General features: G+C 45.2%; 2 protein-coding genes across 2 annotated transcripts; one reads left to right on the forward strand and one right to left on the reverse strand.

Annotated features, from left to right (window-relative positions):
- Positions 1–333: 333 nt before the first annotated feature.
- LOC146629695 (peroxisomal trans-2-enoyl-CoA reductase) lies at positions 334–5,953 on the reverse strand. Its single transcript, XM_085358807.1, has 6 exons — positions 5,869–5,953; positions 4,628–4,735; positions 2,335–2,474; positions 2,109–2,205; positions 1,392–1,516; positions 334–510 (listed from the first exon to the last, which is right to left on the reverse strand). The coding sequence occupies exons 1-6, from the start codon at positions 5,951–5,953 to the stop codon at positions 334–336; spliced, it is 732 nt and encodes a 243-aa protein (XP_085214933.1).
- A 1,299-nt stretch (positions 5,954–7,252) lies between these two features.
- spata2l (spermatogenesis associated 2-like) lies at positions 7,253–10,725 on the forward strand. The gene is made up of 4 exons (XM_085358808.1): positions 7,253–7,332; positions 8,485–8,834; positions 8,917–9,210; positions 9,516–10,725. Exons 2-4 carry the CDS (start codon positions 8,487–8,489, stop codon positions 10,410–10,412), a joined length of 1,539 nt encoding a protein of 512 aa, XP_085214934.1. The 5' UTR covers positions 7,253–7,332; positions 8,485–8,486; the 3' UTR covers positions 10,413–10,725.
- Positions 10,726–11,134: the final 409 nt, after the last annotated feature.

Consider the following 11,134-nt stretch of genomic DNA (forward strand, 5'->3'; position numbering starts at 1 on the left):
TGGCCTTAAGACGTCTACTTATACCAAAAATATTTAGCAGAAGGAGCTGTGTGTCACGTCTTCTGTTGATGGCAGAACAGACTATGTAACAACACACAGAAACAGATAATAGGGAGAAGGCGTTGGTTTTCTTACATATCCTATAAAAAGCACATGCTGAGAGAAAACTTGCTAACGATGTGAGAACAGGCAGGAAAATATGCAACGCCTAGCAAGGTTTCAGAGTTGTATGACAGGAAATCAAAGGAGACTATTTCTGGAAAGTGCAGGAGAAGAAGCAGTGCGATCCTGTCCAGGTGAGGCTGGAGGAAGGTGGGGTCTTTTTTTTGGAGTCTAAAGGTTCCTCTCCAGAAGGACGCTCTTTAAGTCTGCAGGGCAGTTGATGGTGAAAACGTTGTGGGCAGTGTTTCGTCTTTCGATCAGGGCGGCAACAGCCTCGCCCAGGTCCAGATGATTGAGGAAGCCGGGCACCATGTGATCAGGAGTGGCTACACCTGTGTTAATCTTCACCTGTCAGAAGAGAAGAGGAGAGGGGCTGAATGCAATAGAGGGATGACTGTAGGATGTAGAGCAGGTCGTCTACTTATGTCGGGGTTTGTGCTTCGAGCTTTGGCTCCTCCTGTCCTCATAAAACAGGTTTCAACCTCTGAGTTAAAGCTGTGGGGAGATTAGTCAGCGTCCTGTGAGGAAGCACTGGTAGTAAGATCAAGTTTTAGCTGTGAAATGGCTCATCCAATCATCTCACAACTCACAAGTCCCTGTCCACTTCTCAACAGTTTCCAAAGGCGATTTCTGAGATGTACGAAAACATCTGATGCATCAGGTTCAGAGACATCGTGGAGGTAGAGACGAGCAGTTCATCTAGTTTGATCTGATCTTATACAGGAGATCAGGTAAAGTTTTGATTAATAAGGGCTGATTTCATCAAAGTTGTTTTTCTATCAGCCAAGTTCACGAAGCTTTTTGCATATTCCTGACTAAATATGCATGTTTGCACAAAGGCAGAAATATGCACATGCACTATTTAGATAAAATGCCTGATTAACTTCTGTCATGCAAGATTACAGAATAAGGTTATGTAATGTGGATGTGTTGAAATGTGAGCTGGTTCTCACAAAGGCATCGAGGAAGAACTGAATCTGCATGGGTGGTAAAGTGGTGTCAGTATTACAGATTTCCCCCGAGTGAGCAAATGCCAAAGAAATTCAGGGCTGTGCATGTGAACACTAGAAAGCAGAGAGAATTACATACGTAGATGATTGTGGAGGCAGGCATGTGAATTGAGCTGTGAGCTGACTTCTTTTGGTCAGGTCTAAAGGGTCATGAGTCATGTTAGCCGACTCTGTGCAGTTTATCTGAGGCCCTGCTGTGCAATCCCATTAATATCTCACCTGGTTGAGTTTGCAGGGCACCTCGGGGTACTCCTCACGGAGGACATGGCAGAAAGCCAGGGTGCTGGCAGCGCCCACTGTGAGGAAGCCTGTACCAGGCATCAGCAGCTTCTCTCCTGCTCCTCCTGTGGCAAAGCAGCAAAACACTACATAAACACACCAGGAATGCAAGGCGAGCAGCTATCGCAGGTGACCCTGCACGAGAGGCAGGGCACACCCACGGACGCAGTCTGTCAGAGTCGGAGAACATGCAGTGAGTAAAATAACATGGCAGCTGTTTTGCTGACCCCAAGTGGACAGAGAGAATAAAGAGAGAAAACCAAACAGCTCAGCCAGACTAAAAACTTCTCTCATCCTTTTGGTAAATTTGAATCTGAATCTATCGTTCCAAAGATGGTAATACCATCCAGCTACCACTAACCACAAACAGTCTCCATGCTACCCAATCACTTCTGAGCAAAGTCACAGAGAGAGAGAAGAAGCATCGGTGAAGCAGAGCTCAGCAACGTCGCCCTGAGGTCTGGCAGATGCTACCTCAGTACTACTAGAGAGAGGCAGAACAAAGGCAAAGTAGCACTGCGCCACACACACACCGCCTCATCCCACTGAGCAAACACACGTCTTCACTACAGGACATAGGCGACATCAGCAATACGACTGCGTTTCTCTGTAATGTGGACGTCGTGGCGACGGAGGGTGCTGTCTGCGATGCCTCACCTGTGATGAACGTATAGGTACAGTTGGAGTCGTCCCTCACCAGGGGGTAGAAGGCCTTCCATGACACAAATGTGCTGAAAAGCAACGTCTCAATTACCTGCAGATTTCACAGGAAAGAAAACATCACAGCACCCCAATGACTCCTGCAAGTGTTTACATGCTGCATGAGTTTAAAGTGAGGGAGAAGAAATTAAATAAGTATATTGGAAAGTGTGTGTGTACTGACCCAGTGTAGATCTTTCAGGGACTGGGTGTGTGGGGGTCCTCCCTGCCACCAGCTGAAGCCCAGAGAGGAAACTATGTCGGTGACTTTCCCCACCTCCTTCAGCAGGGCCTGCTTCGCCTGCTCGGCTTCCTCCTCTGAGCCTGAACACAGAGACGCTGGACTTCAGGAGAGGACAGGCAAACTTGTTTTCTCTAATGAATCACTGAGATCGGCATCGATATAGAACTTCAGCCCTACTGGGGAATAACAAAACATCGCAGTAGAAGATAAACACCTTCCTCACCTGCTGCTGTGATGTCATCTCAACTATCACTGAAGTTTTCTTAATAATGTTTGGTGTGTTTATGGGGTGTAAGCCCTTTCCATACTGGAAAAAATACAGGATTTTTTTTGCACCTCCACCTAATAAATCAGCAGCTGAAAACAATAATTTGACTAAATCTGAAAATAACAAATCACCATTAACGTTCCTTTTTGCACAGGACGCACACTTGATAGGTTACGGCAGAGGTGGACGTCGCTGATGTTCGTTACCCCAAGGTGCAGTCTTTTGCTAAACCCAAACAAGCAGTTATCAGGTCAGTAAATCATTTCTGAGACAGTCGCTAAGATGCAGACAAATGATGACCGAAGAAATGGGAACTTTATCACATTGTACGGTGGAGGATTTGTACTTGAATACAAGCCCACAGACTTCTGAGACAGGAGGTCGGTTGGGTTTAATCCCCCCCTCTCACTACCACTGTGCAATTACAGCAGTTTGAAATGTTCTAGTTAGAGTTTGGTGTCATGTCTCTAAGCTGATTATTCAGTACAAATACGAGGGGACGAACCAGCAGGCGGTGATGCAGGGCAGCACTGACATGTCAGAGGCTCAGATGGAAAATTCTGCAGCTTAAATTGGCCGCCAAACAGAGAGGGTGTGTTTGGTGTTGGACGTGAGGAGAGGCAGGCGTGTTGGTGTGCCTGAGGTTGCCTGCCTGAACTAGCTCACAGGCTTTGCACCATTAATTCAATTCAATTCAATTTTATTTATATAGCGCCAAATCACAACAAAAGTCGCCTCAAGGCGCTTCATAGATACAGAGAAAAACCCAACAATCATATGACCCCCTATGAGCAAGCACTTTGGCGACAGTGGGAAGGAAAAACTCCCTTTTAACAGGAAGAAACCTCCGGCAGAACCAGGCTCAGGGAGGGGCGGCCATCTGCTGCGACCGGTTGGGCTCTATGAGCAGTTGGAGACTGTGTGAGTGAACGAGTGCAGACTCTTTTACATTTACTTGCAAGCTGGACGACCCGAGTCTGAAATAAGAATTTACAACATCAGCTCCACTTGGCACAAATTTGAAGGGTCACACTGGAGTCATAGGAAATACCTGACCTGAGAGTGTGTGATGATAACAAGAACTCATTACCAGAGAGTGCACATGAACAACTATGGTGAATGTTCCTGAAGCTTTGCTTTTTTACCTGTAAAGTTCAGACTTCTAAATGATGAATTTGGTTCATGCAGCTTCGCTTTAACCTGCATGAACCAAACTCTAACTTGCGGAGTGTGAACTTGCACAAGACGCTGTCTGCCCTCCATTACTGAGCAAACAGTGGAATGTGCCAATTTGGCAATCTGGGCTTTAGTCCAAGCTGAACATGCAGACTGGAAAAGCCAGGATTGAACCACCCACCTTCTGATGAGTAGATGATCAGCTCTAACTCTCACCTATGGCCCCACAGAAAGTTAGTAATGAGGAGTGCCTGGAGTTCATTCAGGTGATGTGGCTGAAACATAAGTACTGCCTCTACACCCTTATTCCTGAGCTCACTGTTAAAAAATGGCGCAAAGAGGTTTTTGAGTATTTTCTAAAGATAGCTCATACACACAAACAACCTGATACTAAGAATGATGGTAAAATGAGATTTTCTCATCAGAGTTGGTGACCATCTTGGAAATAAAAACAACCAAAACAGAAAATCAGTCCTTCATTTTCAGATCTCTAACCGGCTTTCTGATAAAAGAGTAAATGAGCCAGTTATGGTGCTTGTATCCACCTGAGAAAGGTTTCCCTGCAACATTAAGTTCACTGCTGCACTACATGTGAGGGTTTCTACAGATTTAGTGCAGCTCTGGTGCAGTATGTTGCCACTCCCATACTTTGCAGGCTCTCTTTTGCACAGTTTGGATTTGTATTTAAAGTGTTTGCCGGGGGGGAATCAGTAATTATGCGATAAGGGCTGTGGACAAGCGCAAACAATCCTCAGAGCAGAGACGGGCAGGATAAGTAACCTGACTTACCCACATTTCCCACTATAGTGGTGAGGTTATCCTTTGTGTTGGGAGAGACAAACGATCGGAGTTTCTCCAGGCGGCTGCTGTCCCTGGAGATCACTGCAACTTTAAAACCTTGACACACAAACACACAGAGACCTTTAATACAGAGACAGTAGGATGGAGTGAACCTGTGTTGTTGTGCTGCTTCTGTCAAGGTCATCAGAAAGTGAAATCTGACCGGGATGTCGACAGTAACTTACTGCTCAGTTCAAACAAAGAAGCTGTGAGCATGCAACCAATAAACTCTCATCTCAGCTTCTTCCTTCCTGGAGGCACAGAACGGTAAATGCCCACAACAGATTTCAGCTTTAAGAACACAACAGAATCCAAACAGGGATGAAGCTGAACTGAAATTATGCTCTTTTAACTCTCGCCATAAACTGTAATTTAGTTTAAGATGATGATGATAGGAGTTCAGATCAATTTCGATATGATTTTATGAGACTGTGCTGATAAAACCACCCACACAGCAATCCCAGATATGACAAAGCCAAACTGTACAATGACACACACAACTGCCTGAGAATGTTTATTCTGTCTTTACTGTTCCAAAGATTTCCTGATGGGACATGCTTTTATTGACAATGAAGCATTATTATGAGAACTCCATTGTGTCATTTTGGTAACTCCCCCTAAGTCTTGATTAAAGGAAGATTAAAGGAGCCTGTACAGTAGGCTGAACAGCCTGTTGTTTTTGACACGTCTATGATTATTAATCCAACATTTTATTATCAACTATAGATCATTTGTGTTGCAGTTTAGTTTTATGAGAGTGGAAGGGGATTTTTGGTCGATCAGTTGTCACATTGCGCGCTCAAATTTATTTTTACCCTCATAAAAATGTGATAAGCGGACCTGTCGGTGTAGAGCGTGGCATAGAAAGCCCAATACAGTGTTTTACGCACGCGGGCGGATGACTTATGGCGAGTCATTATTTAATTGTCTAACAATTCAGACACAATAAAACAATAAGTATAAAGTATAAATAAGTAATAACTGTATTTATTAAAAGTGGCCATACCGCACAAAAATCCCCATAAAGTGTTTACAGTGCGGTTTATAATGATGGAGTTCCTCACGCGTAAAAGCCCAGGGGAAAGACACCTGCGCGTAAAAACGCATAGATGTCCCAAAGATTTGTCCTCCTCTATTTCACTCAGTTTATTTTCCCTGCCAAATGTCCTTCGAGCTACAGAGAAGCTTACCTTTATCCAGCAGTCCTTTAACGATCCCGGAGCCCACTTTTCCCGCTCCTCCGAGAGCTAACACAACCCTGTCCGAGTTCGACATGCCGACTGTAGCTGCACAGACCTGCTGGAGGATGGAGGGTGGAGGATGACTCTGTCGATGCGAAGTGAAGCTGCTGGCTTGTGCAGAGCATCCTGGCCGGACCGGGATGCTTTAAAGGATCACGGGTCCGCCCTTGTCTACGGGGTCACTGAAGCCACGCCCATACTCTGTCTCCGTGTGTATGTGTATCCCGGCACAGCTAAATTTGAAAGGACCGGTGGAGAGATTTAAATGTGGGAAGTGGGAACATGTACTGAGCGTGAGGGCACCTTTCAGGGGTGAGGATAAATTCAGATCTGTGACCATTAATTCAGGCAGTCAGTTTATTGGCTCGATGACCAGTTTAAGTTACTACTGAGTTCAACATAATATTGCACACAATGATCTAGAAAGGTGGTAAAGCAGCATGTGCTCCATGATGGGCCTGGCTGTTCATTCATAAGTACACCGCTTTATGAGTGTGCAGTCAGGTCTGCCCCGTGTGTGATGTCAGATTGTGGCAAACTAAGATGGGAGCAGCAAAAACATTCATCTCAAGGCTTCACTAAAAGGTTTCTGTAAACCAGAGATTATGGTTACATCCATCTGTTATATACAGTCTATGTTAATCTGAACTCTGCATCAAATGGGCTCAAAACAAACAAAACCCCGAAAGTGTTACAAGATTTTGACAGAGAATTTACAGCCTTGATTGGGACATTCTGTGACCTCTTGTCACTTTGGGTAATGAACTTGTGGTATATTATCAGGAATTATATTTCGTTAGTGCAATACATTTATACTTTTCTCACAAATCTATTGCTCAGAACTAGATATAAACAGAAACACATTAAATCCGCCCTAAAAACAACCACAGAACAAATACTTTTACAGTTTATTTGTATAATGTATGGATATGTTCCCATCGCACCAGAAAAACTCTGCTAAAGAGTTTAAACTAGCTGCTCACCTGTGATCATGTCAGTAAACGTCCTCACAAAGACAGGAAGACGTGTGTTTGTGTGTCTGCGTGTGCCGTGTCAGTGGTTCATGCAGAGGTGAGGCTGCCGCAGCAGGTGAAATGCTGCCATCTAGTGGCTGAAACTACACGCAAGAAAACTGTTGATTTAATCGATTTATTCGGTAGCACACTTTGCAGCTTCTTCCTGTTTCCACCTTTTCTGTATTTCAGCCCGTTTTTACATCACTTTTCTTTTAATTTAAAGCAATTGTTCCATTGTTTCCACCCACCTAACGGCACATCCAGGAACAACTGCCAAACACACCCTGTATAAACTGGAAATCCCGTGCCACGTGACAATGTTTACGTTACCCAGATAATCGAGCAGATTGTCGTGTGGCCGGACTCGCCAAAACAGCTGATTACGTGCCAGGAACAGGTGAGTCTGTGTGTCAGACACGTTTTATATCGAACAAAGCCAGACTCGCCCACCTGTAGCCCGCTGCGTTACGTTAGCTTCGCATACCTACGAACATACCTTCATGTTCTCTCAGTCCGAGTTTTCCTACAAATTATACCGGTTTTCTATTGCCTCGCGCTTTGGCTTAAAAACACACATTTTAAAACTTAAATCGTTACGTTTACAAGTTTATCGGGAGCGTACGTGTAATTCGGCGTGTTTTCAAAACGACATAGATGTCTTCTTAATATGAAAAATGTACATCTTCCTTGGGGAGGTTCAGCCGCTTCCTCGCACTTCCTGGGTATTTTCCCACACAGACTGAGCCTGACATCACACTGGAAGGTTGATAAAAGTTGATTTCGCTTTCGTCGACGGATTATATATCGGCCGAACTGAAGAACAGCTCGGTACCAAGCTTCCCTGCGCCACTTCACCGCAAACTGGGTAAAGTAAGGAAAACAAGCCGGTTTACAATGTGCGGGCGGGGGGTGCGTTCACTGTCCGACCCGTAAGTTCTCTTGGGTAACTAACGTAGTAGACGCGGCTAAGCTAATGCTAAGTGGGGCTGTTAAAAAAAAAAGGTTCTCGTTTTTCTCGTTGATGAGCTTGAAGTTCCCAGATGTTCCCTGAAAACACGTTAAAGTTTGGTAGATGTAAAAAAAACAAAGTGAGTCAACTTATTTTCACTTATGGCAAAGTTTCACTTTCGTTATTAACATGTGCTCAAAGCGAGTCGCAGCTGATACAGAGTGTGCTATTTAATGAGGCTAAAGGTCGAAATGTTTTATATTTCCAGTGGCCACAGTTACGTCAGCATGTGCTGCAGACATAGCAGGAGCCTGGAAAACACCTGTGTGTGTGTGTGTGTGTGTGTGTGTGTGTGTGTGTTTAACTTTAGTCACACTGTAACTCTTTATTGAATAGTTACTAACAGAACAGAGAAATATAGTCAATCCCATTGGAGTGAAATGAGGTGGAATTCAATTCATAGGACACTCCCTCAGTGACATCCGTTGCCAGTGGGCACTGTTAGGTTGATGCACAGCAATAAGAAAAAAAAAGGTGTGACTCAGTTATTAGGATCATCTTGGTTTATTTTTGTCTCTCTCTCTTATAAATGGATGAAAGAGATGAGCTTCTCCCGGAAGAGAGACGTAGATCTCACGGGCGCCTACGATCGCAGTTTGGAGCGCCAAATCGTGGAACAGGGCTCGAGCCTGCCGTGCAGAGATGAGGAGCTGTGGAGAAAGGTGGAGGGACTTATGAAGGAGGGAAATGCTCAGGAGATCCACTGCCTGGGTGTGGATCCACTGAGGGTGATGGAGGAGTCGCTCAAGGCAGTCACAGCAGCAGGATGGAGCAGACAAGTTGGAACCAGAGGAGGCCTGCAAGGCCTGGCCAAAGCCTTTGAGGTGCTGGAGCAAGCAGCCTTGAACCTGTACCTGGGTCCCTGGAGGAAGGAGTACACTGTAATCCAGGTGGGCCAGAAGGAGAAAAAAGTTCATGTGTTCAGTTAAAATAATCAAATGTGATTTTAAAGTTTCACATTTTGTGTCCCAGATGTACTCCGGCACGTTCACGCACTACATCACCCCGGTGCTGTCGACGGCTCAGATCGAGAACCTGTTCAACCTGTTGGGCTACGAGCTCAGCGCGTCATCATCTGAGCAGCTCCATCTCCAGACGCACAGAGTGAACTCCACCTCTTCGGATACCCTCCTTTGTTTGTCTTGCGCCTTCTTCCTGGCCCGCTGCGAGTGCCACTTTCTTACAACAGCGCTGGGGAAGCACTGCGGTGACACCCAGTGGGAGCTGAGCGCAGTGATGGAGAGGCAGCGAGGAAACGGCCTGCAGGTATGTGACGCTGATGCTGAGATCTTTTGTTTTGTTTTCTTTCAGCCTTGGTGCAGCCAATCGCTTCATTGTCTGCCTCAAGCAAGCTGTTTTTAACTTCCACCCTTTAAAATCTTAGAAAACGTTCCTCACTAACCCACTAATCTTGCTTTGTCGTACTATGTTTGGTCCAGGAGGGTGTACTGTGAGGCAAAATGTTTAGCAAAGAAAAGTGTCAATTGTATGATTTCTTTCTTCCTGCTAATAAATGCAACAGTAGGATATGAAATGCCTTAATTGACTTTATTACTTATATCTCCCTACAGGTTGCTGTGGAGAACACCAAGAAGATGCTGGAGGTTGGCGAGGCCCTAATGGAGCAGCCCGATGGAGACGTGGATCTGTACACCGATCCGGTTAATGAAGGGGACCCGCAGATGGTTGTCAACAAGGAAGAGAGTCCCTGCTCATTCATCTGGACGACAGCGGACAACGTATCACCCACCACTGTCAAAACACACAGCAACGGAACAACAGCATCATTCCCACCGCGAGAGCCGCTCACCGGCAGAAACTCCGTGGACAGCAAGAGGCCAAGCTGGCGTTCCCCTGGTGCTACGAGGCTGGGTGAAACAAACTCTGAGCCTCAAAGTCTGCAGGTAGATCCTATCGAGGCTCTGAAGAGCGAGGATGGCAACCACAACCTCTGCAGGTGCGTCCAGAACTCAGATTCTTGTTCTTACTGCTCTGAATGCAAAACCCTGCACGATGAGACCTGTGCAGTCCTTAAGATTTGCAGAAAGAATCTCCACAACGTGAAACAAGTGAAGAAAATGCAGAGTGGAGGCCTCAGATCACCCACTCTCACTGGCAGCAGTGCAGCAGTGAGCTCCTTACCTCTGAGTGAAGACCCCGCATCAATAATTGCACTCCCTCCTGCCATCTCCTACCACGAATGCTGCGATCTCAACAATCCAGACCCTCAGATCCTGTGCCACAAGTGCAGAGTCTTCCACTTGAAATCCTGCAACATGGCGAAATGCTGCCTGTCACTCCATCACAGCACACATCTGGGAAAGTGCTCCTCCTGTAAAAAGTGGTGCTCCAGAAAGCCTCTGGTCCTGTGCAGATACTGTGGAAACGAATATTGTAGTGGCTGTTGGTTCAGAAATCCGCTTGCATGCAGCTGCGGCCAAACATTTGATCAGTCAACATCTGTGTGATAAAGGTCTGAAAAGCTTTGCACTTACGAGATGCATTTAGCAAAAGTTACAGTGACTTAAATCTGCGTACTGGAACTGAAAACGCTGCCTTGAAGTTCTGCCATTGTGCCATTTATTTGATATTTGCATGTAACAGCCTCTGTGTGGTGTGGTTTTGCGCTCGCAGGTCGCTTTGCGGTAACTCATGACGCAAAAGCAAGTGTTTTATGTTTGTGTCCTGCAGCAGACTGCAGTAAAAGGGTCAATGTGCCATTAAAGTGTATGTGTGGTAAACGTGTGTAACATGGGATGAATTGGCGTGATCACCGTGGTGTGGTGGGTATGATTTAATATAAAATCAGTCACAGCATTTAAAATGTAATTGCTTCATAACTAACACTAAGAACCTTCATTTTTCTGTATTAGAGAAGTTTTCAAATATTACTTTTTGGCAGGTTATGTGGCTTTCCTCATTTTTTTTTTTTTTCTTTTCTTTTGTTGTAATTTGCTGTGAAAGGTAAAAACAGCTGAAACTAACGTTTGTTGTAACTATGAAATTATTTTCTCGAGTAATCATTTGGCCGAGTGCTGAAATCTGCTTGTTTTTGCCTTTAAGGTGACTTCACTGTTGTCTAAAGCACATTTTCTGAAATGTCAGTGGCAGCTGGAAGCTTTGTTTTCCTAGCTTTTCCACTGTCGCCTTAATGCAACATCTCAGGAACACTTTAAGGGAGTCTTTCCAC

The sequence above is a fragment of the Diplotaxodon limnothrissa genome, linkage group LG7, assembly GCF_057381915.1.
Source record: "Diplotaxodon limnothrissa isolate DT_005_m linkage group LG7, D_limnothrissa_male_GT1.1, whole genome shotgun sequence".
In the NCBI taxonomy this organism is placed as follows: Eukaryota; Metazoa; Chordata; class Actinopteri; order Cichliformes; family Cichlidae; genus Diplotaxodon; species Diplotaxodon limnothrissa.